This window comes from Vulpes vulpes, chromosome 16 (genome assembly GCF_048418805.1).
Source record: "Vulpes vulpes isolate BD-2025 chromosome 16, VulVul3, whole genome shotgun sequence".
Classification (NCBI taxonomy): domain Eukaryota; kingdom Metazoa; phylum Chordata; class Mammalia; order Carnivora; family Canidae; genus Vulpes; species Vulpes vulpes.
In genome coordinates, this window is record NC_132795.1 from 89,682,630 (window position 1) to 89,708,579 (window position 25,950).

At 35.4% G+C, this 25,950-nt stretch overlaps 1 protein-coding gene across 7 annotated transcripts in view; it reads left to right on the forward strand.

Moving 5' to 3' along the window:
- The first annotated feature begins 605 nt into the window (after positions 1–605).
- The window catches only part of SANBR (SANT and BTB domain regulator of CSR), a 54,840-nt gene continuing 29,495 nt past the window's right edge, over positions 606–25,950 (forward strand). For 2 of the 7 annotated variants that reach the window (XR_011998064.1, XM_072743125.1), the window contains exons 1-10: positions 614–754; positions 4,591–4,749; positions 8,893–9,079; positions 9,867–9,960; positions 11,930–12,168; positions 15,454–15,512; positions 17,730–17,890; positions 20,354–20,440; positions 20,551–20,661; positions 22,945–23,068. Coding sequence is in view for 6 of the 7 variants with exons in the window: in XM_072743125.1 (XP_072599226.1) it covers positions 4,600–4,749; positions 8,893–9,079; positions 9,867–9,960; positions 11,930–12,168; positions 15,454–15,512; positions 17,730–17,890; positions 20,354–20,440; positions 20,551–20,661; positions 22,945–23,068 (1,212 nt within the window). In the remaining variant the exon portion in view is untranslated. Of the gene's footprint in view, positions 755–4,590; positions 4,750–7,965; positions 8,024–8,892; positions 9,080–9,866; positions 9,961–11,929; positions 12,169–15,453; positions 15,513–17,729; positions 17,891–20,353; positions 20,441–20,550; positions 20,662–22,944; positions 23,069–25,950 lie in introns of all 7 variants that reach the window. The other 5 variants (XM_072743124.1, XM_072743123.1, XM_072743128.1 and 2 more) reach the window with 5 other exon arrangements.

A 25,950-nucleotide genomic window follows, 5' to 3' on the forward strand; every position in this document is an offset into this window, starting at 1 on the left:
CAAGAGTTGGATGCTCAACCGACTATGCCACATAGGTGCCCCTGCTGCTTGCTGCTTCTTTTATTTATTTTTTTTTATTTAATTATGATAGTCACAGAGAGAGAGAGAGAGAGAGAGAGAGAGGCAGAGACATAGGCAGAGGGAGAGGGAGAAGCAGGCTCCATGCACCGGGAGCCCGACGTGGGATTCGATCCCGGGTCTCCAGGATCATGCCCTGAGCCAAAGACAGGCGCCAAACCACTGCGCCACCCAGGGATCCCTCATTCATTCTTTATACTAGTTCTTTTCTCTCCCGTGTTTCCCTTTCTTCTGGATTCAGAGTTGGTCACCTAAGACCCGGCCCGGAGGATGCGGTTGCTAAGAGACAAGACGCCGGGAGGGTGGGGACGCTGCACTGCGACAAGCCAGGGAGGGAGAGCGAGAGGGGGAAGGGGAAGGCAAAGGCGAGGCGCGGCGGCCGCCAGCCTCCCTCGGCCGCTCGTCGGGCCACCCGCCCCAGCCCCCGCGGGAGCTCGCTGCTCATTGGCTCCGCCGCTGCGGCGCTGGCCTGTGATTGGCGGGACGGCGGCCGGCGCTGGCCTGTGATTGGCGGGGCGGCGGCCGGCGCTACCCTGCGCGCGGGAGGGGCGGCGCGTGCGGGCTCAGCGGCCGGGCTCGCGGGCCCCGTAGCGGGAGGCTTCATGGCGCGAGCGCGGGCGGTGCCGGCCGCTGCAGGTGACGGAGGCGCAGCGAGGGCCACCGCGGCCCCGGGCAGGTGAGCGAGACGCCGAGGGGCCTCGGGAGCCGGCGGGGGGCGGGGGCGCGGCCGGGGGCGGCCCCGCTGGCCGTCAGCGGCTTCCCGCCGCGGCCTCCTTCCCCGCCCGCCCGCCCGGCCCGGGGACCCGCCGGAGCCCGCCCGCCCCCGCACGCCCCGCGGGCAGCCCCCGCCCCGCCCCGCCGCCCGCGCACCTGCCGAGGGAGCCCCGGCCTCCGCCCGCCAGGCCGCGCCCGGCCTCCGCCCGCACCTTCCCTCCGCCGCGCCCGCTGCCCAGCGCCTTTGTCCGCGCCCCGGGGCGGGGGAACCTGAGGACGCGCCCCGCAGGGAGCCTCTGCGCCGGGGGTGGCGGGCTTGGAGCCGTCGTCCCGGGCGTCACTTGTGGCTTTATTTTCTCCTTCCCGGTGGAAGCCAACTGCCTCGGCCCGGGTCTGCGGTCGGGGAGCCGGGGCACGAGGCTTCTCCCCCCGGAGCGGGATGACCCCCGGTCCTCCCACCCTGTGCTGTGCTGGAGGCCTCCGACCTGCCGCCGCCGCCGCCTGCCGGCCGCTTCGTTCCGCACCTTTCCTCTTACGAAGCAAAAAAGTCTCTGTCTACAAAAGCCGTTTCCTCTTTTTTTTTTTTCAAGAGGAAAAGTCACCTGTCAGTCGTGGACCTCCCTTTGGTCTTAATTAAACTGGTTTTACTAATGCATTTAAGTAAACCAAAGTTGTGGGAGTGGGGGAGTAGGACAGGAGGGGGTTTTTTTGTTCTGTTTTTTTGGGGGGTTTTTAGGGCAGGAGTTTCTTAAAAAGCTAGTGCATTAATTAGAATTTTTTTATCTGGTAAATAACATGTTTCACCTTAACAACGTTGAAAATAGTTTATCAGTAATAGGACTAAGATTTAGTAGCAGTGTCATTTGAGCTTCCAATTTTTTTTCTTAAGTGCCGCAGCTTTTGATAAGTCTGTACTTTTTTTTTTTTTTTTCCCGGAATGGAGTGCACTGTGACAAGCTATTTCAAGGGAATTTATAAGAATACCACGTATATTATCAATGAGTATCACATTTGAAATATACATAAAAATGTTTAAGTATTTGATACGGACAATATTTTGATTAGCTAATAGGTGCCAACACACTGCAGGCTACAATAAATATTTATGATTTAAATAAATTTTTAAAAGATTTTATTCATTTGAGAGAATGAGTGAGATAGCACGAGCAGGGGTGGTGGGTGGGGAGGTAGACCGAGGGGGGAGAGGAGCATCAGCCACTCAGGTGCCCCCAACAATAAATATTTTAGAAATTTTAAATGAATCTTTTTGGAAGTGAAGGAAAAAACAGCACCCAAGTCCTCGCCCTGAATTCTGTATTAGACTATTTTCTACTGAGGTCCAAACAAATTATAAGATACCCTATCTCCTCTAACATACATCTCAAATTGTATAGTATGAAAAGTGATGATGTGCTGGGCATCCAGGTGGAGAATAAAGCTCTGTCTGTAAAATCTATTTTCAACTGGGTTCAAGGAAGTGTTTCAGAATTACTAAACTACATTTTGTTAAACTAAAATTATTAAATTGACCCTTGAAAATGCAGGAGTTAAAAGGTACTGACCCCCCCCCCCCATAGTAAAAAATACTTGTATAACTTTTGACTCCCAAAAACTTAAGTACTAATATTTTACTATTTACCACAAACCGTACTGATAACAGTCTATTAACACATATTTTGTATATGTATCATATACTATATTTTTACATGCCAGAGAAAAGAAAATATTATTTAAAAAATCATAAGGAAAAGCAAATACATTTACAGTATTGTGTGGACAAAAAAGTCTGGGTATAAGTGGACCTGCACAGTTCAAACCTGTGTTGTTCAGGGGCCAGCTGTACTCAGTAACAACTATTATGTGTTCTTTACTCCCCCATGGCTCCCCTCTGCTTTGGCTCTCAGCAAATGATGTTAAAGTTATCTGTTTGACTGCTAGTATCCCTCACCAGACCATAAATTCCTTGAGGACTGGGACCATGCCGTATTTATTTTTGTATCTCCAATTCTGGGCCAATAATTGGACTCACTAAATGTTTATTGAACTACATTGATTTGGGAAGCCATCTAGAGCCTTTTTTTTTTTTTTTTTTAAGATTTTATTTATTTGAGAGAGATAAAGAGAGCATAGGGGGGTGGGTGTGCCTTTGGCCCAGGGCGTGATCCTGGAGACCCGGGATCCAGTCCCATGTTGGGCTCCCTGCATGGAGCCTGCTTCTCCCTCTGCCTGTCTCTCTCTCTCTCTCTCTCTCTCTCTCTCTCTCTCTCTCTTTCGTCTCTGTCTCTCATGAATAAGTAAGTAAAATCTTAAAAAAAAAAAAAAAAAAAAAGAGAGGGAGAAGCAGACTCCTCGATGAGCAGGGAGCCCCGCGCAGGGCTCAATCTTAGGACCCCAGGATCATGACCTGAGCCAAAGGCAGATGCTTAACTGTCTGAGCCATCCAGAAACCCCTTATTTATATACTTTAGATAGAATGCATGCGGGGTGGGATTGGCCCAAATGGAAAGGGAGAAAAGCAGACTCCCCCCTGAGATCATGAGCTGAAATCAAGAGTCAGACCCAACTGACTGAGCCACTCAAGCACCCCTAGATCCCTTTTTTTCTTGGTGATTCCATGGCCTGAACATCTTGGACACCCTTGGTAGCTGGATATGTTATTCTAGGGCTCCTGAATTGAACTAGAGGATGTGGTGGGTTGGGAGCCAGGTGACAATGCAAGGGAAGCCTCCACCATGCAGGAGTGAGGCACGTGTGTGCACGTGCACACGCAGGCATGTGTAGGTGCTTTGGCTTTTTATATTTGAGAGACAGGGTGTGTTTGGATGTGTTGTAAGGATGAAATCTTACCAGATCAATTGTCATGTTTTTTCTGAAGACAAGAAGAACACTCCAATAAAACTTACTTCAAACATACAGAAATAATAATTATAATTGGTGATAGAAGGCCCCACCATTTATAATAATCACATGCACAATAACAATGATTATGCTTATCCTACAATGTCAGATTAACTTGTTTTTGTTTCATTTGATTACATTAGTATAAATTAAATATATTCAACCTTCATTGTAGCATGGACATTCACATAAGCATAAAACAAATATTGCTTAGGACTAGGATGAAATTTAATTCTTTTTAACCAGGTTTTTTTTTTTAACAGTTAAACTCTACCATCCATGAATTGCTAATCAGGGCATATATCAGGCGCACTTAAGGATTTTTTTTAGAAAGACATTTTATTCCATTTTCCCCCCAGTGTTTTATTATGAAAAATTTTAAACATATAGCAAAGTTTAAAAAAAATGTTATAATGAACCCCTGTATACCCACTTATATTTTACCATTAATATTTTATTATACTTTTTTTTTCAAGATTTTATTTATTCATAGAGACACAGCTAGAGAGAGAGAGGCAGAGACACAGGCAGAGGGAGAAGGAGGCACCATGCAGGGAGCCTGATGTGGGACTCCATCCCTGGTCTCCAGGATCATGCCCTGGACTACAGGCGGCGCTAAACCTCTGCGCCAAACCTCTGCGCCACCGGGGCTGGCCCCTTATTATACTTTTTTATCACATAATTTTTTCATCTTTCCATCCTATGTATCTATCCATCCACCAATCCATAATATTCAAATGATACAATATTTGAAGAAATTTGAGCTGTATATTGTTTATTTTAGGTCAGTTTTATTTTTCCTTTAGAGGTAGCATAAATTCTTAGGAATAAATTATAAATGATTTATAATCATCAGGAAAAACTTGGATTTCAGGTATAAATATGTCTGTCTATTTCCAGTTCCAAAAGATGAGTCGTGGATATTCAGAGAACAACAATTTCTTGAACAATAACAACCAAATGGTGTTGGACATGATTCTTTATCCATTAATTGGGATCCATCAGACCATCAACTGGGAGACTGTGGCAAGGCTTGTACCTGGAATAACACCCAAAGAGGTAAATAACCATCCCCCAGATTTCTCCTGGAAAAATCTGAAAATGATCAATTTAAAGAAACAGCTACTTATATGGAAATGGAAAATAAGTTATGAATAAAATAGCTAGCAGTGGATTGTTTCATTGTCCCAATAAAAAATTCAGTAGAGTTTTATTGTCAATAATTATGGATCCTGCAGAAAGTGATATGATAAGACAATTTGGAGCCAAGAGTGCTCATCATGTAAGATTTGGGCATCTCATCCTTACATAGTTATGGAAAATAAATGAACAAAATCAGGAAAACTTAAGATTCCCCAAATAATTGTTAGGCAGATTAAAATAGTTCAGTATATAAGATCATAAGTCTCAGTAGCAGGAGTTCAGTGTTATGTATCATTGTGCCTCACCTCAGAAGAATATCATATAATTGTTTTGAATTAAAATCAGGAAATTGAAATACAAAAAATAGCTACTAAGAAAGGAAAAAAAATTTGATTTTTACATATTCATATGCATAAATACTGAATGTGCAAATATGGTATGTTTTGTCTAGATACAAACTGCATAAATTATATATTAACCCACCTAGTATGTTTAAATTCAATTATTTATGTAACAACTAAAAATTCACTAATATGTAATTTTAATTAACAGAACTGATACTGTAAAATTATGGGTAGATGAAATTTTTGTTAATCAAATTATATTTTATTAAATCCCTAATGCTATACTTCTCAAACTTGAATAATGGACAGACCTTTTTAAAGGAAAAAACTTGAAAACTCCCAGTGTTGACTTAAATTATTTTTATTATAATGTAAATTAAATGTGCACTAACAGTACTAGGTATAAACACACCCATACACCCTTAAACCAAATTTACATATTACAGACACAAATGAAAACTAAAACTAACAAAATTCAAACTAAAAATGTTTACCTAATGCTGTAAGTAATAGTCTTTTGCTGAAATTAAATTGGTGATTACAAAGGAAATATTGTATGGTCTATTATGGCACAAAAATTTTTGTATTCAGCCTGTATTGCCATGTGCCTTTCATAGACTTTGTTCTTTTTCCACTTTTCTCTCTTTAACCTACTAGGAGGCCTTATCATGATGTTACTTGCCTTCCCTTGACACCAATGCCTCTCTCCTCTACTGGTCCCTTCCCTATCTTTCTCTTTTTAAAAATTAGCCTTAGACAATTAAAATATTTCCTGGTACAATTTAATTGTAAACAGAAAAGCGGATAGGTACTGAAATACTCTGTCATCCTGATGAATCAGGTGATTTTTATTTTATGTTCAGAATCAAAACTTAAAATCTAAAAGTTCTTACAGGGAATTCTTTGATTTCTGGTAATTCATCTATAAAACCTAGTTTGAGAAACACTGACCTCAGAATTTTTGCTGTTAACAGGAACTAAAGTGAGTGAATCACCTCAGAGTTCTCTAGAAGTAGAAATAACATTATTGATTTTCCCCAGTATATTTTAAGCATGTTCACCCTTACCCTGGTCCATCATATACACTCAATAAATACTTGTGGAATTAGTGAATGAACCAGTTCCACCATCTTCTTTTGCAGCTGAGAAAACCAATACCCACAAAAAATTACTTGTCCTTGGTTATGTTATAGGCTTTATGAATTGATAAGGGAACTTATTTTTTTAGTATATATTATCACTCCCTAATTTATGCTTTTTCAAACCTTTTGGTTAAGTTTTGAAACTTGTTAGGTTTTAAAATGGGGCAAACCCATGAATTCAGCTACTGTTCTTTTTATCACAAATAACGTCAAACATATAGAAAAGTTGAAAGAATAGTAGTACACCCCTGTATTCTTAGATAGATGCCGTATCTGCTTGATCTATGTAATTTTCTTTCTGTGATACTTAAAAGTGTCAGATACTGTGACACTTCACCCCATAGACTACAGCATACATCTCCTTAAATTAAGGACGTTATTTCATAAGCACAATACCATGGTTAAACCTAAGAAATTAACAATAACTATCATATCATCTAATATTCACTGTGTATTCAGATTTACCCAATTATTTTTTTTAACTAAAATACAACTAAATGCGAATAAGACTATATGTAAGTAGTGTTAAATTTTAAATAGTTTTTTAAAGATTTTTTTATTTGAGAGAGAGAAAAGGCATGTGCATGTGCACAGAGGAGGAGGCAGAGGGAAAGAATTCAAGCTGGGGCACCTGGGTGGCTCAGTGGGTTAAGCATCTGCCTTCAGCTCAGGTCATGATACCAGGGTCCTGGGTTGGAGCCCCACGTCAGGCTCCCTGCTCAGCGGGGAGTCTTTCTTCTTCTCTCTCTGCACCTTCCTCCTGCTCATGCTCTCTCTCTATCCTGCTTGCTTTCTCTCACAAATAAATAGAATCTTTTTTTAAAAAAAGAAAGACTCTCAAGCAGATTCCCTGCTGAGAGTAAAGCCACTGAGATCTTGACTTGAGCTGAAATCAAGAGTCAGATGCTTAACCAACTGAGCCACCCAGGCATCCCTAAATTGTTTTTTATTACTAAACAAAACATGTCCTTAATGAACACACACAAAGGAAATAAGTGAAAAATCAGAATAATATCTAAAGTAAGTTGTTAGCACCTTGTATATATCCTTCCAGATACTTTTCTATACATATAAGAATTCTTAAGATGGACATACAACAAATGTACTGTTTTGCTGCTTGCTTTTTCACATAGCATACTATAAACATCTTTATGTATCAATTAATAGACTAATGCAGGCTATGAGCTATTTCATAATTTATTAAAACCAGTCCCTTTTGTTGAATGTAGGCTATTATTTCCAACTTTTGGCTACTACAAATAACACTTGTAAAATATCTTATTATTATTTCCTTAGAGGATAATACATTTTTAAGACTTTTGTTACATATTGTCCACTAAAAGGGCCATCAGTGTTATATTCCAGTCACCTTAGCTGAGTCTTGATCCCTGTACTTTTTATGTCACGTATTATTTATATATGTGTGTCTTTTCAAAATTCTTATTTATATATATTTTTAATAAGTATTATTTCAGTTTTAATTTGATTTACTTAATTTACCTTAACTCCTAAAGAGGTTGAACATTTCCCAGAAAGAAGAAGGCTCCCCACTGAGATATAATGTATGAATCATTACATTTTTCTAATGATGTTATAACATTGGTTTTTCATTATTTGCCCAGACATTCATCAGCACTTTTTTTCAGGTGGGAACCAGTCGTGGGGCTTGATTCTAAGAACCTGGGATCATGACCTGAACTAAAGGTAGATGCTCAACTGCTGAGCCACTCAGGTGCCCCTAAAGTCTTCATTATTTAAATAAAGAAAATCTAGTGTCACAAATTAGATTCTTTTTGGTTTCTAATGAAGGTTGATATTTGTTATGATTCGTGGTGGAAACTCAGTTAATGTAAAAATAAAAGCCAAGTGTTTAGCTAGATTATTACAATTGTCAACTGATAATAAATACAAACCACGGGGAAATATGGTTGTAAAGGTGCTTTTCATTTTCCTATCACAGCATAAACATATTGTGCCATTGGGTGAAAGCGTATTAAAAAAAGTTCTATGGGCTCCTGGGTGGCAGCATCTAACCCTTGGTTTTGGCTCATATCATGATCTCAGGGTCGTGAGATCTGGCTTTACAGGCCTGCTTAAGATTCTCTCTCTTTTCCCCTCCCTCTGCTCCTCATCTCCTCCACCCTCTGCACGTATGCATGCATGCTCTCTCTCAAAAAAAAAGTTTACTCTGAATTTTAAAGAAGAAAAAAGTGGGATCCCTGGGTGGCGCAGCGGTTTGGCGCCTGCCTTTGGCCCAGGGCGCGATCCTGGAGACCCGGGATCGAATCCCACATTGGGCTCCTGGTGCATGGAGCCTGCTTCTCCCTCTGCCTGTGTCTCTGCCTCTCTCTCTCTCTCTCTCTCTCTCTCTGTGACTATCATAAATAAAGAAGAAAAAAGTCAGAAGCTTTTGTATATTGAAGTGTGTGCTAATTTTCTAGGAATTACCCAGTAGATTAGAATTCGCTTGTAAAAAATGATTATAGAAAAATATCATCAAATAGAAGGCAAGAAAATAATCTTATTTTTTAACTAAGAGGAACCTGCATTTCCTTCCTTTTATGTCATTACAGTGTGCAAAAAGGTTTGATGAACTGAAGAGCAGTGGAAGTTCGCCTGTTGATAACCAGTATAGTCCTCTAATGGCTGCTGGAGAGAGTCCTGTGGAAACTTTAGCCACGTATATCAAATCCTCCCTTCTTGACGTGCAGGGAGACTTTCAGGAGACTCCAGTTGGTCAAGATGCAATTTCCAAAACAGGTCAGGTTTGAAAACAAAATGCAATACTTGTCCTTATGATAATTTTGCAAAATATGCATTTCAATCAACCTTTTTTTCTTTATTTAAATGCTAATGTAAACATTACTAGAAACTCTATTAGGATTTGTCTCTTCCTGAATTTTAGAAATGTGTCCTTGCTATATTTGAAAAATGTTGTAATGTTAATATGCAGGTCAAAACACGATCACTATAAAAAGCTTTTTACTATATCAAAATTTACTACTACAATCTGTTAGCCTAGTTATGTCATAAATTTCAAAAAGATTTGACCTATACTTTCTACTTAATTTTTTTTCCTGAGAAAATATTGCTTTCTCCTACACTTTTATTGTAGTTAGCAGAGGCTTCAAATGACACAGTGGCAGGATAGAAAAGATGTGTTTTCTGCAGTTACATTGGAAATAATAACTGATTTTAGAAATTCTGAGTGTAGTGAATGATTTGAATCTCAGCAGTAGTCAGAATACTGGTATAAGAATTTGCTTCAAGAACAGAGAACTATACTGTTGGCTTATGAACATTTGACCCCTGTCCATTCACACCATATCATTTCTTAAATCTTCAGTGTAATGTTAGCAATGTGTGATCCTTTTTTTGTACTGTTTCTTACATATACCTTTAGAAATACTACCTAACAAAGTACCGTTTAACTAGCCTTGGAAACCATGCATTTACAGTATAACCATTCAGTAAGTAAAAACCCATTCTCAGCTAGACATGCTAACCTCCCACTTTGTTTTTGTATGTGTTTGTTTCTGTATTTAAGGAAGACATAGTATAGCTTCCACAAGGAATTGTTCTTCAGAAAGTGAAAATTGTACTACTCGTAATGGTGGAGAAAAGACTGAAGAATCTGAAGGGTAGGAGGCTGGTTCTTTGCTAGATAAGACTTAATATGAATATCAACCTTAAATTATAAAATATATGATTGGTGATTGTATATATCAGTTACCATAATTTAGGAGTTTCACAATACACAATTGTTGAAATTGTTAGGATCAGGATAGTTTATATGTTGAACTATGCCAGTGCTTGATAGGTAAACATATGGCTTATTCACATTATAATTAAATTGGACTACAGTTTTCCATTTTAAAAATTCATTTTCATATTCGTAAATATTAGGAGTAACCTCTACGAATATGTAAGTTTGAAAGCAAATTTTAAAACCTAAAGAAAAATATCTGCCATTTGTTCTCCAATTTTATTAAACTAGATGTATATTTTAGAGCCATTGAAATATAATTCTCATTATAGAAACACTTAAAAATTAGAATACGCCTTTCAGTATATTGCAAGTTTTGATTGTTTTATATTTTACATACAATATATTAGACATATTTCAAGTATTCACCTTGATGAGTTTTAACAAATGAGTTTACCATACCATGTAACCATCACTCAAATGAAGATACAGAGTATTTTCATACCTGAAAGTTCCTTTCTGTATTTTCAGATCTGATAGGTTTTTTGTAACAGTTTTATTCATATATAATTCACATATCATAAAATTTACCCTTTTGGAAAAGTTCTGGAGATGGATGGTAGTGATGATCATATAACAATGCAAATGTACTTAATGCCATTAAACTGTACACTTAAAAGGGCTAATATGACAGATTTTATGTTACGTGCATTTTACCACAATAAGAAGAATTACTCTTTTGAAGTATATAGTTCAATGATTTTTAATTTGTTCACATAGATTTTTAATGGATAGTTTTGTTTGTATAGCACAAAAATTTATCAGGTATTTTTTTTACTGGAATTATCTAGTATTTCATATTGTGGACCCAAAAGCCACAGAGCCATTATGCTTCATTATAACAGCCATTACCTATTTATATTTTGACTGTAATTTCTTTGGAAGAACAATTTATGAAGTTATTTAAATTCCTTTGACTTTGACAAGAATATTAGCTTATAATCCTTTTTCTGGTAGTCCAATTTTGTTTCAAATGTATTTTTTTTGTATTAGAAAGTTATGGAATTCCATTAAACACATTAAATTCTTTTTCTTTTTTTTTTTTTTTATCACATTAAATTCTTATTGTAGGAGAGTGTGTCTCTATTCTGTTTTGTAATGATGTGAAGGTAGTTGTGGATCACACTAATATTTCTTTTTGAGGTGGTATAATTTTCAAGGGAAAGTAAATGCAAGGAGTATATAATTTTTGAAGCAGTCTTTCAGATGCATTACCTGAACTTACTCTTAAATTGTTTTTCAAATATGTTAATATGCACATTGTAGTCTTGAGCCCTTTTAACTATATTTACTAATTTATATTTGATGAATGCCTAGAAACAAATTCTCTTGCTGTTAAAAATAACTAAGTAGCCATGCTAGTTTTTTGATTCTTTAATGAATAATTTCAACTGTTATTCCTAGTTATTAGTAATAAAATTTTAGTCTTTAGTCTTTACTCATCATACCCATAACCATGTAAAAGTGCCATTTTATGTTCTTCACAAGAATTAGAATGTGTTATTTAATTTTTTTGTGAATTGGTATTATTTTTTAAAATTTTGTTATTATTGAAAAATAAACTTTAAGCCATGTAAATTAGAGTCCTATAGTAAAATATTTTTGTTAAGCTCTTAAATTATTGGGCTTAATAAGCTTAATAGCTTAAATAAAATTAGTCAAAACCTAAGATATAGATCAGATTAGCAAGACAGTGAAAAATTCTGGATGTCAAACCCTATAAAATTGACATATGGTCAAAACTTCCAAAAATCTTGTTCTCGTGCTTCCAATAAATGTTAGTATTCTTGGCTCCTCTTCTAAAACTCTAATAATTTCATTTCTGTGTAACATTTTTTATGAAGGCCAAACATGGTGATCCATGTATGCGATGAAGCAAAAAATTTGAAAGAAGATTTTATTTGCCCACGAGATCTTTTGATATCAGAAATGAAGTACTTTGCTGAATATTTATCTATGGATGCCCAGCGCTGGGAAGAGGTGGACATTTCAGTTCATTGTGACGTTCACATTTTCAACTGGTTGATAAAATATGTTAAAAGGAACACTAAGGAGAATAAAGATTGTGAGATGCCCACTTTAGGTAAAAGACAATCTATTGCTTATTTTGTAGTGAAATTTATGTGTCACCTGTTAGTTGCTTCAGGCCAAACATGCAATGTGGAAAATTATTTGGACATTAGTATCTGTGCTGAGATTAGTTACCACCTTTTAGGAAACTGATACCTCATCCTTTTTTAGTAGATTGTAGTAAATGTATGACAAAGTGGACAGGTCTCTAGATCAGCAGTTCTCACTGTATAGTACAGGGACCTCTGGAATCCTGGAGATATTTTACAGGATTCACAAGGTCAAGACGGTTTGCATTATAATACTAAAGTGTTACTGTCTTTTTCTCTGTGTTGACACTTGTTCAGAATGGAAGATAAAACATGGGAGCTTTAGCACACATCAGGGCAGGGCACCAAACTGTACTAGTACTCACCCTATTCCTCAATACCATATGCTCATAGATTAAAAGGAAAAAAAAAACTAGAAGAAAAAATTCACTCTCACTTTAAGAATGTCCTTAAGAAAACAGTAAAAAGTATTAATTTTATTAACTCTTGACCCCTGAGTATGCATCTTTTTCATGTTCTATGTGATGACATGGGAAGTGCACTTCTGCTGCACAGTGAAGCATGATGATTGTCTGGAGGAAAAGCACATGTGCAGTTGTTTGTGTTGCAAGCTAAACAAGCTGCTTTTTAAAAAGAGAAAGCCATTTTTACTTGAAAGAATGATAGGCAAATTATGGTTTTTCAGACTTAGGCATTTGGCAGATATTTTCTTGAAAATGAATTAAGATCTACTAAAGGGAAACAACTGACCATATCTATTGTCAGTAACAAAATTCAAGGTTTCACGTGAGAGTTAGAGTTGGGAAACCTTGTACCTGCTTCCACGTGCATGACAGCTTCTCCATATTTGAAGACTTTTCTGATGAGACTAGTGGTAATACTAAAATTGACTTTTTAAATATATGTTGTACAATGAAACGTTTCAACATTTAGAAGGTCCACATAACTCAGTGAACCAATATTTTTCAAATGATCAGTGCATGTTGTTAAAATCATGGGTTAAAGATCCATTCAAAGTGCAAGATAAATCCTTTGACTTTAAGATAGCAGAACAGGAAAAGTTCGTTTGACTTCAGATCCTGTTACAACTAACCTTTAAAAGAAACTATCAATCATTAAGTTGGTAGTAACATAAGAAAAGACTACCCACACATTGAATGTAGAAACAGATACAGTATCTAGCTGCCTTCTATTAAGTCAGGCATTGAAGAAATTTGCAAGAAATATCAGTGTTCCTCTTCTTGTTAATTTGTATTTTGGAAAATATAATTTTGCACAAAATATGTTACTATGTAATGAGTTTATTATTCTTTTAAAAAGAATTGAGAAATATTTTTAAAAATTTTCCCTGTTTTTATGGTCAGTACTGATAAAATAACCTATCTAAACAAAAAAGTGGTCTTAAGATCAAAAGTTTTAAGAACCAACATTCTAGATGAAAGGATGGTAATTTCTTAGTAATCTTTAGTTGGGTATAGACTTGTATAGGAAATCACAACTATGATTTAATAAAGTCTTTTGGTACACTAGAAAGCAGCACCAAAATATTTTTTAATCTTTTATTAGTAAATAAATCTATAGTGACAGTATAAAAATTTCCTGAAGAAATATATATTTCATTACATTATAGTGGACCAATTTAATGGAAAAAAGTTTCTAGTCGTTCTTAAATAAAATTACAAGATTGCTAAATAAAAATTTTCAGCCAGAGGCCGGAGATTCCAGATCACCCAGAAATGATATGTATATGTGAAATAAATCAAATTATGTAGAGAGAAAAAAATATTGTTTGATCCAGCATATTTATGCATGTAGTAAAGATAAAAGAAGTGGAGCAAAAACCAATCATTCTGTAATCTTTGACCTTATATCAATGGCTACAAACGTAAATTTTTTTTAAGAAAAATTTTTTTTGAGAGATACACAGAAAGAGGCAGAGATATAGGCAGAGGGAGAAGTAGGGAGCCTGATGCAGGACTCGATCCCAGGACCCCGGGATGATGCCCTGAGCCAAAGGCAGATGCTTAACCACTGAGCCACCCAGGTGCCCCAAACATAAATTGTTATAAAAGCAATCTTTGGGGGTACCTGGATGGCTCAGTCAGTTTAGCTTCCAACTCCTTATTTCAGCTCAGGTCATGATCTTGAGGTTGTGAGATTGAATTCCCACATTAGGCTCCACACTCAGGAGTCTGCTTGAGAGTCACTCTCCATGTCCCTTTGCCCCTCCCTCTACTTGTGTGTGTGTGCATGCATGCACGTTCTCTCTAAATAAATAAGATCTTTTTAAAAATAAATAAATAAATAAAAACAATCTTTATTCTAACCAGGAAAACCACCAAAATGCTTAATTAAATCTCTAATAATGCAGATGATGAGTCTTAGCTGGAATGGGCTATATTACACTTCCCTGAGGGATTTTTCACTAGTTCCCTCCTCCCTTCACCATTGCTATTTAACCTAGAAATACTACTTAAATAAAGATTAGGATTACTTATTTTGATCAATGTCTGCATAGTCCTTTATTTAGAAGAATTGTCTTAGTACTAGAATGCTAAAAATCACAGCTTTTTTTTTTCTTAAACATATCTCACAGGAGATGACTTAGGTTTACCAAAATAATAGTGTCAGTTGGCATTTCCCTTTCCCTGGTTATGCCTCTCAAGGCTCACTTCAGCCTTTAGGAAGTAACTTTAGTACTTCAACCATAGTAAATTTTATATTATCTTTCAGAGTTTTTTAATTAAATATTTGTTCATAACAAGCATTTTACTGCTTTTGAGATAATTTCACTACTAACAAGTGCTTTCATTAATCATTTAAAGGAGTTTCTCGCTATGATTTTTTTTATGTAATGAATTATAGTCTCACTTTTTTTTTTTTTTTTAGTCTCACTTTTAATTATCTTTTTTTGTGATTTAGGTAAGGAGAAAAGTTTGCATGTGTCATATCTTTTACTGGAGTCTTTTACTTGATATAAATCTAATACCAGCGCAGATTTACTATGTGCTTTTCCTATACCTATATCTAAAAGCTGGAGTCTTTTACTTGGTATAAAACTATACTCTGTACCCTGTATTTTAACACTACATTGTCTTTCTTTCATGTATCTAAGATATATGATGTAGTATGGTTATGATAAATTGCTCTTATAATGTAACATCCTCCTTTAAGGTGAGAAGGAGCCTGTTCTGAGGAGGTTGAAGTACAAATCAAAAGGGAAATTTAATTTTTTTCTTTTTTTTTAGAGCCAGGAAATGTCATTTCAATTCTTATTTCTTCAGAGTTTTTGAAAATGGATTCATTGGTAAGTATTAACAAAATATCCAGGCTCTTTTTTGGGGTGCCTGGGTGGCACAGTCAGTTAAACATTGACTCTCAGTTTTGGCTCAGGTCATGATCTCAGGGTTGTGAGATTGAGCCTTGCGTTGGGCTCTACTCTGGGTATGGAGACTAGTTAAGATTCATTCTCTCTCTCTCTCTTTCTCTCTTCCCCTCTCCCCCTCCTCCCCTCCTCCCCTCCTCCTTCCCCCACACCTCTCTCCTCCTCTTTTCTCTGTAAAAAAAAAAAAAAAAAATCCAAGCTTTCTTATTCACCTGTGCTTAATTTAACATACAACTTGATTTTTTCTTCAAGTGTCTAGAAATTTTTAAGACATCTTACTAAAATAGTTGTTAATTCAAAAGTGTGATTCTGTAACTGAACTAAAAGGAATTTCCTCCTTAGTTACAGATAGAGACTACATCAGGTAGAGTTGTCACACAAAGGAAAACTATTTGCAACAAATAAGGAATAACTTCCAAAAACAACTTCCATTACTTCCCAAGCAGGGGTGAGCAGTTCCTTTTATTTAGGGTTTAGGATAAATATCCATAAAGAGGAGCTCTGTCATTGCAAGTAAAGATGGGTTATAAGATACAGGTGACCTATGCTATTTTAGTGAAGCTTGTGCTCTTTTTAGGGTAGAGACTTTAATATTATAATAAAGCAGAGGTAACTGAAGAGGGGAAGGGGTTATGAGCATCAACTGTGTGGTATCTTGGTATCTCTGTTAAGGAATGCATGGCCGACCTTACTTTGGAAACAGCAGAGCATTTACCACCAATTTGTTGTCTCTTACATGGTCAGGCTATTTCCAGGCTGATGGAAACTGTTTTTACATTCCCTTGGTTCCCTTAAAATCCTTAACTACTGAGGTCTTTGTATTTCTTTGTAACTCTGGCACCTCCTAGGAGGTTCTGCAAGAAGTGTGCTTGGGCAAGTAGGACACAGATACAGAAAATAGCATGGGCCCTAAAATGACTTCTATGTTAGAAAAGTTTTGTCTCATCTTTCTTATTCTACGGACTCCTAATTCTTTCTGCTTACAATCCCATTGCAATTAACTGCTCTTAAAAAAAAAAAATCAACTGCTCTTTTTCTGTGGGAAAGGTGTTAGACTATTATATATCATTATCATGCCTATAAAGCAAATAATTTATCTTGCAAGGAATAACTATTAAATTAGATGAAACTAAGCAGAATTAGCTTTGATGGAAGAGAGGTTTTGCTCTAAAATGAAATTAAATGAAAATTAATCGGAATATATTTTCTAAGTAATTTCTTTAGGCATGTTTTATTTATTTGTGTCTTTCATTTATAATTCGGTGAATTAAAAACAAATATCTAATTATTACTATAATCGTGTATTTGTAAAACCAGATGCTAACATCTATTGCTTAATAGTAATTGGTAAATGTAAAAACGCAATATGTATATGCACATATCAGGGTCTACATTAGATTTATTTGTTCCTTTTAATTTCTTATTCACATGTTTATATATGTTTATGTTAAAGCAGAGTACTTCTTTGCTATATTAACAGATGTGAAATTTGTTTAATTGAGGTTTTACTAGTTCTCCATATTCTTCTTTAGTTGCTCCCCATTTAGTTGTTGGCATTAATTCAGGGAAGGGTTACAGAAAAAAGCAGAGATGAAAAGCGTCCTTAACCTTTGAGTGTTGAAGTCTAAGCCCTACAGCATATTTTTTATGCCATAAACAAAATATTTTGAAAATACATGATTAGCCAGCACCACTTTCCCCCAAAACCCAAGTCTACCTTAAAAAGTAAGTAAATATACCTCAGGTTGGAGAAGGGAAGAAAATCAGAAAGCAAGCACAACACAACTGTGAAAACCCTAAAGTGACTAAAATTATATCTTAGCCACTCAGAGGTAGAGGCTTCATATTGCCACTGGGTCTAGTGATTGGAAGCCACGTATCTTGTATACTTGAGTTTGTTGACTGAGATTTATATCTGCCGCAATTATGAAAGATTGTACTATTGTTTAAAGTATGCTAAGAAAACTGAAGATTATTTTCCTAGCTCTGTATGTGTTTGTACAAATATGGCCTGTTGGCTTACTTTGGAATAGTATAGATTAACCAAGAAGGTTATTGACATGACATGACATCATGACATGACATGATCTTTCATTGCTACTCTTTTCAACATTCATTTTCTATCATGTGTTTTTTTAGGTTGAACAATGTATTCAGTATTGCCACAAAAATATGAATGCCATAGTAGCTACCCCATGCAACATGAACTGTATTAATGCAAATCTTCTTACACGTATAGCTGATCTTTTCACACACAATGAAGTTGATGATTTAAAGGACAAGAAAGATAAATTTCGAAGGTAATTTTCTTAATTTAATTTTAACCAAATGTCCCTATTAGAGGGAATATATTTGAATTTCATTTTAGTGATATATTCTATTTTTAGAATATTTTTAGAAATATTTCTATTTTATTGCAAGTAAAATAAAATTTATCCAGAGCAAATGGCTCTAGATAAAAATTAGTACTTAAATTATTTTGTATAATGTATATATGAGTGTATTGTGTTAGTGAAGTATGTTAAAAATAATTAAGGTAGGCCTTATTATAAAGAGAAAGAATAGTAGGAGATGAGGTCAGGAGTGGTCATATCATTTAGGTACTGTTTTAAGTCTTGGCAAAGAGGTAATATTTCACTGTATATATACATATATATATCTTTTTTTATCCATCTATCAGTGCACACCTGGATTGCTTCCATATCTGGGCTATTGTAAATAATGAATACACATAGGGATGCATATATGTTTTCAGATGGAATATTACTTAACCATAAAAGGATGACTTTTGTGACAACATGGATGGACCTGGAGGGCATTATACTAAGTGAAAAATTTACCTAGTTTAAACCTAGTGTGAGGTTGAGCAATTAAGTGGATTATAGTGCCATCAATAGAGGAGATATTGGGGTGATGGCATCAAGAGATGGGTTTAGTTCTTAAGATTATTTGATATATTTAATATGCTTTAGGGACATCCAGGTAGGATAGCAGAGATAGGTGGATATATAAGTCTGAAACTTAGGTCAGAAGTCAGAGCTTAAAATAGAAATACAAGAGTAGATAGATTTGAAATCATGAACTGGGTGAGATTTCTTTGCAAGACATTCTTCACTAAATTACAGTGGCAACTTTACTGTAAATTAGGTGACTGTATATGGGAGATGTGTTTTCAAATTAATGTGGGTTTTTTATTTTTTTAAAGATTTTATTTATTCATGAGAGACACAGAGAGAGGGGGACAGAGACATAGGCAGAGGGAGAAGCAGGCTCTCTGCAGGAGCCAGATGGGGGACTTGATCCCAGGATCCCAGGATCATGCCCTGAGTCAAAGGCAGACGCTCAACCACTGAGTCACCCAGGCATCCCATAATGTGGGGTTTTGTTTTGTTTTGTTTTGTTTTTGAGCAAATACCCAGTAATAGAATTACTAGTTCATATGGTGGTTCTATTTTCAATCTTTTGAGGTACCTCCGTCTGTTTTCTATAGTGGCTGCACCAATTTACATTCCCAACAACAATGCACAAAGGTTCCTTTTTCTCCACATCCTTGCTTTTACTTATTTCTTGTCTTTTATTCTAACCATTCTGACACTTGTAAGGTGGTATCTCATTTTGGTTTTGATTTGCATTTCCCTGATGATTAGTGATATTGAGCATCTTTTGGCTGTTGACCATCTGTATGTCTTCTTTGGAAATGTGTCTATTCAAATCCTCTGCTCATTTTTTAATTGGGTTGAGGTTTTTGGTATTGAATTGTATAAGTTCCTTATATATTTTGGATATTTAACCCCTTATTAGATATATCATTTGCAAATATCTTCTCCCACTCAATAGGTTGACTTTTTGTTTTGTTAATGGTTTCCTTGCTTTGCAAAAGCTTTATATTTTGATGTAGTCCCAATGGTTTATTTTTGCTTTTGTTTCCCTTGCTTAAGGAGCTATCTATAAAAAAGTTACAAAGAAATTATACTGCCTGTGTTTTCTTCTATGAGTTTTATGGTATCAGGTCTCACATTTAGGTTTTTAATCGATGTGAAGGTTTTTTGTGTATGGTGTGAGAAAGTGATCCAGTTTTTATTTTTTTGCATGTAACTGTCCAGTATGATTGATTTCTTTGTTTATACTTGTATCAGTAGCACACTATCTTAATGACAGTGGCTTTATAGTATTTTTTTAGTATGTAGTAATTTGAATTCTGAGAGCTTAATACATAGAATGGGATTAATATCCAGATCTGGCCTCAGGATATACAGTTGGAATTAATGGCATGAGACTTAAAGTTTAGTCACATTGTGCATAATAATAAAATTTTTATTAACATATATTGAATGCTTAATGCTATATCTAGCACTCTTTAAAAACACTGTTTATTTAACCCTCATAAAACCTTGTGAGTTTGGAATTATAAACCCCATTTTATAGATGAGAAAACAAGGTTCAGAAAGGTTAAGTAGTTGCCAGAGATCATATATCAAGTTGTTGGTAGATCCAGGATTGTTAAGCTTTCAAGTTCTTCAATATTGAATATTCCAAACAAATATTCTTATAAAAATACATTCTTGATTAAGCATTTATCATTAGGTTTATTTACTTAAAACACTATAAATATATCATAAATTCCCAAAGAGAGTCTTCCCAAGGATTTATTAATTTTATTTTCTACATATGCAGGTAAGTCAGTATTTATTTTCATCACCATCAAGTAACTTTAGTAATATAAACAATAGAAAATTAATTTGTTGGTCATTTGTTGTTAATAGTAAACTTTTTTGTAAGAAGATCGAGAGACTTTTTGATCCTGAATACTTGAACCCAGATTCTCGGAATAATGCAGCAACATTATACAGGTACAGTAATGTGTTTTTCTTTGGTATTCTATACAATATAGCTGAATTCTTTAATTTTATTCCCTTTAAAATTTTCTTCTTGGGTGTTTTTGTATCTTCTTGTGTTATAGATGCTGTTTGTGTAAAAAACTTTTAACAAAGGAAACAGAAAGAAGAATTCCTTGCATTCCTGGAAAAATCAATGTGGATCAACATGGAAATATTATCTACATTCACATAAGGTGCAGTGAAAATAAAATACAGCTTTTAAATGTGAATTACCAGTGTTTTTCTAAAACTTTAACTAGTTTTATAAGGAATAGAATAACATTTTTTTCGGAATGTGATTCAGCTTTGACTTAGATACTTTCAAAAAAATTTTATATAAAAGCTGTATTTTGTTTACTGAGTAAATTTCATGATATTTTTAAACTTTAAAATAGTAAAAGTGTGAGTGTACATTAATCTTGAAAGATATTCTGGCCATTGCCATAAAAATGATTTCGTTTCATTATCTGATTTTATTTATACAAACATACTGAATTTAACATAGAACCAGGGGAACCCTGAGTGGCGCAGTGGTTTAGCGCCTGCCTTTGGCCCAGGGCGCGATCCTGGAGACCCGGGATCGAATCCCACGTCGGGCTCCCGGTGCATGGAGCCTGCTTCTCCCTCTGCCTGTGTGTCTCTGCCTCTCTCTCTCTCTCTCTGTGACTATCATAAATAAATTAAAAAAAAAAAAAAACATAGAACCAAATTTACTTTCAGGTAAATTTTGGTAAATGAGGAAATTGTCTTTAAAATTGAATATTCCTTAATCTATTTATTCTTCATACATTGTCAGTATTCCATTAAGATATAGTTCTGTTTTATTCTGCTTTAAGTTCAAAACCAGTTGTCATTCTCATTTGGGGGAAAAAGTATCATAAATTGGTATAATATCTCAGAAAACCAAAAATTCTGAAATGTATATATTCTCTAAAAATATCATGCTGCTAGGAATTTATCCAGAGATAATGCTAGATTTGTAAAAGCACTCAAGAAGAATATTTATTGCTATATTGTTTAAATAGAAAAAAAAGGAAACATCCAAATGATAAAGTGAACTAAAATAAAATATATCCATGCAGTAGTGTGTGTGTATATATATATTTTTTTGAAGTGTGTATACATATATATATTTTAATATATGTCTATACATGTCTTGTCAATTTTTAATGTGCAGCCTTTGAGAATAATGTTGTAAGAGTATATATTCTTATGTAGCAAGTTGTTAGCAATGAATTAAGTGAAAAAAAAAAGACAGGTCATAAAACTAAAACATCACTAAAATGTAAACTGCAGTGTTACCTTTAAGTGATAGTATTATGGATGCTTTGATTTTGTTCTTTTTCTGTTAAAAATGTACAGCACTTTTGTTAAAGGAAAAAAATAGTATAAATGTTAAGTTTCTTATTTTAAACATTAAAACAAAGATAAACACGTTTGACTCTAGCACAGTCATGCTTTTTTTTTAATATTTTTTTAAGCTTTTTTTTTTTTTTTTTTTAGTAATCTCTACACCCAACATGGGGCTCAAACTCAAGACCACAAGATCAAGAGTCACATGCTCCTCTGACTGAGCCAGCCAGATGCCCCCCAACAGTCATGCTTAAAATGTTTCATTTTTCTCTTCATACAGTATTCATTAGTTATAAACCTGGGATTTTATACTTTTTTGCTTTGAGACTTGATCTCACCTTTTAGAAAGCACTTCCATTCTGACAGCAATAATTATTAACTATGTGAAAAAAATTGATATTGACTTCAACATCCATTTTTCTTGTTTTATTTAAAGTATTTTCCTGTAAGTCATTTGTGGATGACATTTTTTCAGTTGTCTTTAATTAAAACATGTGCCTGTGCAATTTGTAATAGCATCATGACATTTTGCTACGTTAAGGACAAAGATAGCAAAAGTTCAAAATTATTAAGGGACTTGGGAAAAATAGGAACTTGAGTTACACATAGACATTGCAAGTAGGGTTTTAAGCCTTGGCTGTTTTTTTTTTTAAGTTTATATTAACTTAAAAAATGTGTGTTACCAAGACCTGATTATATATTATTGTGTTACTTAATTACTTGAGAATGTTTTTTGAAAATAATACAAAGAAATGTTTAGAATCACCAATGATTTTGTAACTTATTTTATAGTATGCACAATCAGAATAAAGTATTATATGCCTAAGTCCCAACTATTAACCTGCTCAAACCATATTTAATATAGCTTAGCAAAATAATTTATCTAGTTTAGCAAAATAATTTAGCATTTAATATTTCATATATTTTTCTATTGTCCACAGAAAAAAGGAATAAACAAACTCCCAAGTGAAATTTTTTCTACTGCTCAGTATAGTCCATCCCACAGCTATCATTTGGGAGATGTTTCTGTAAATAACCCACAAATTTAAAAACATTTGCTTAAAATAAATTGTTTATGTTACTTGCTTGTGAAATAATATAATAATTGAGGCTCTTTTCCCCAGGGATAAGACTTGGGATGTTCATGAGTATTTGAATAGTCTTTTTGAAGACTTAAAATCTTGGAGAGATGTTTATTGGCGCTTGTGGGGTACAGTCAACTGGCTTACTTGTTCAAGATGTTATCAGGTGAGGGTTTTTTTTTTTCTTTTTCTTTTATTTATTTATTTTTTAAAAGATTTCATTTATTCACAAGAGACAAGAGAGGCAGAGACACAGGCAGAAGTAGTCTCCCCATGGAGAGCCCGATGCAGGACTCAATCCAAGGACCCCAGGACTGTGCCCCAAGCCAAAGGCAGACGCCCAACTACTGAGCCACCCAGGTGCTCCTCTTTCTTTTTAATATCTTGCTCTCACGCAATCATAGCAGGCCTTTTTTTTTTTTCCCCCTTAAGATTTTATTTTTAAGGGGCTCCTGGGTGACTCAGTCAGTTAAATATCTGCCTTCAACTCAGGTCATGATCCCAGGATCCTGGGAACAAGCCCCACATCACGCTCCCTGCTCAGTGGGGAGCCTACTTTTCCCTCTTCTGCTCCTCCTGCTTGTGCTCTCTCTCTCTCTCTCTCTCTCTCTCTCAAATAAATAAAATCTTTTTTTTTTTTTTTTTAAGTAATCTCTACATCCAATGTGGGACTCAAATTCAACCCCAAGATCAAGTGTTGCATTCTCTACCAACTGAGACAGCAGATGCCCTGTGTAGCAGGCTTTTTAAATATATGCTGCTGAATTAGTATGTTTGAGTATATTTGGACAGTATCTGACATCTTTTTAACGAAACTAGTGCCAAGAACAATGATACTATTAAACTTTGCTTGCATCTGACTTTGTCTCTCTTCATCCTCCTTTTGTCATTGCTGAAATAATCATACCTTGTTTATTTTTTAGAAAACCAACAGATTTTAAGTGACCAAATCTGTTTTTTCAGTGGAGAAAAAAACCAAAATCCTTACTGCCTTCAGTTATTTCAAGCTAAACTCTTTCTCTCTTAGCCCATTAATTTCTTTAGAAATTCAGAAGCACTTTGTAGATACAGTACTGTTGGTATGTTCTGTTCTTACTGTAGCAGTTGTGTTCCCAAAAAAAGGTTAAAAGATTTTGTTCATTTTTTCATAAGTGAAGTCTTTAATAAAAGCACAAGAAAGCTTGCTATTTGAAGGTGCCTATAATAAATCCTTTTAGAGAATAAATAGATCTTTGTAGGTCACAGTTATTCCTAATCAGTCTTAGGTATAAATCCAGAGTGTTCTACAAATTTTTTATGAATCCCTAATGTCTCCCTGCCCCCAGGAATTTTCATCTCTCACTTGATTAACAACTTTCAGTAGGTGGAAGGAAGAGCAGCTTATCAAAACCATCAGAGTGAGTTTTTTTCAAACTATTTAAGTTTCCACAAATGGACTACCAATCCCCCAAATTTTTTTAATTGGATTTGTTGAGGTAAATATCCGAATAGTAAAATTTATCCTTATACAATAAAATTCATCCTTTTTATGAGATTTGACAGATGCATATAGTCATATAACTACCACCACTGTCAAAGCATAAGCCACTTCCCTCAGCTTAGAAATTCCTCTGGGTACCTTCTCAGTCCCTTCTACACCAGCCTCTGGCAACACTGATCTATTTACTATCCCTATAGTTTTGGCTTTTCCAGAATGTCATATAAATAGAATCATACTATATTTAGCTATTTGAATCTGGCTTCTTTTACTTAGCAAATGGATTTGAAATTTATCCACATTGTTTTATGTGTCAGTTTATTCCTTTTTAGTGCTAGATAGTCTATTGTATAAATGTATCACAATATGTTTATTCACTCACTGGCAAGGGACTTTATAGTATTTCTAGTTTAGGGCCATTACGAAAAAAGCAAGTATAAACATTTCTATACAGCTTTTCATGTGAAGATAGGTTCTCATTTCTCTTAAGTTATTACCTAGAAGAAGGATTGCTGGATTGTGTGGTAAATGTAAGCTTAACATTTATCTCTCCTAACATTTTCCCAAAGTCCTTGAGTCACTTTGCGTTCTTGCCAGTTATATATGAGAGTTCTAGTTGCTCCACATCCTCACTAGCACTGTTCATAGTTAGGTTAGGTTTTTTTTTTATTTTTTAGACTTATTAGGTATGTACTAGTCCTCCCCACAATAGAGTATCACTAATCATCAAGGATATTAAGCTTCTAAAATCTGATATGTTTAGCATGTCAGAACAGAATATGGAGGGATTTTTTTCACTTCTTTATAGCAAATGGAATTTTGATTTACAATATTTACTATGGAGAGTTTATAAACTCATAAAATAGTTCATATCCAAATATTTGGTGTATGAATGTGCACCTTATAGCTCTTATCTCAAAAAAATTTTTAAAGATTTATTTATTTTAGAGAGACAAAGACTGTGGGGGTGAGGAGCAGAGGAAGAGAGAAAATTCCCAAGCAGACTCCCTGCTGAATGCAAAGCCTGACATGGGGCCCAGGGCTTAATCTAAGGATCTTAAGATTATGACCTGAGCCAAAGTCAAGAGTTGGCTGCTTAACCAACTGAGCCACTGAGGCTCTCCCAGACTCAAAAATTTTTAATCAAAAACTTTGAAAATCATAATTGGAACTAACAACTAAGAATTCTGAATTATAGACTATCTTTTACTGCTTTTATGTTCAAAACCAGTGCTTAAAATTGTTAATTTTGGGGACACCTTGGTGGCTCAGTGGTTGAGCATCTGTCTTTGGCTCAGGGTGTGATCCTGCAGTCCTGGGATCGAGTCCCACATCAGGCTCCCTGCATAGAACCTGCTTCTCCCTCTGCCTCTGTCTCTGCCTCTCTCTCTCTGTCTCTCATGAATAAATAAATAAAATATTTTTTAAAAATTTGTTAATTTCGTTATTTTCTTTATTTTACCATTTATAAACATATCTGAAAACTATTTTATTGTTATAACTTGATAAATTTTTTCACCGATGACTCAAAGTGATTACATAATTTTCATTAACATTGGTTCTAAATATTT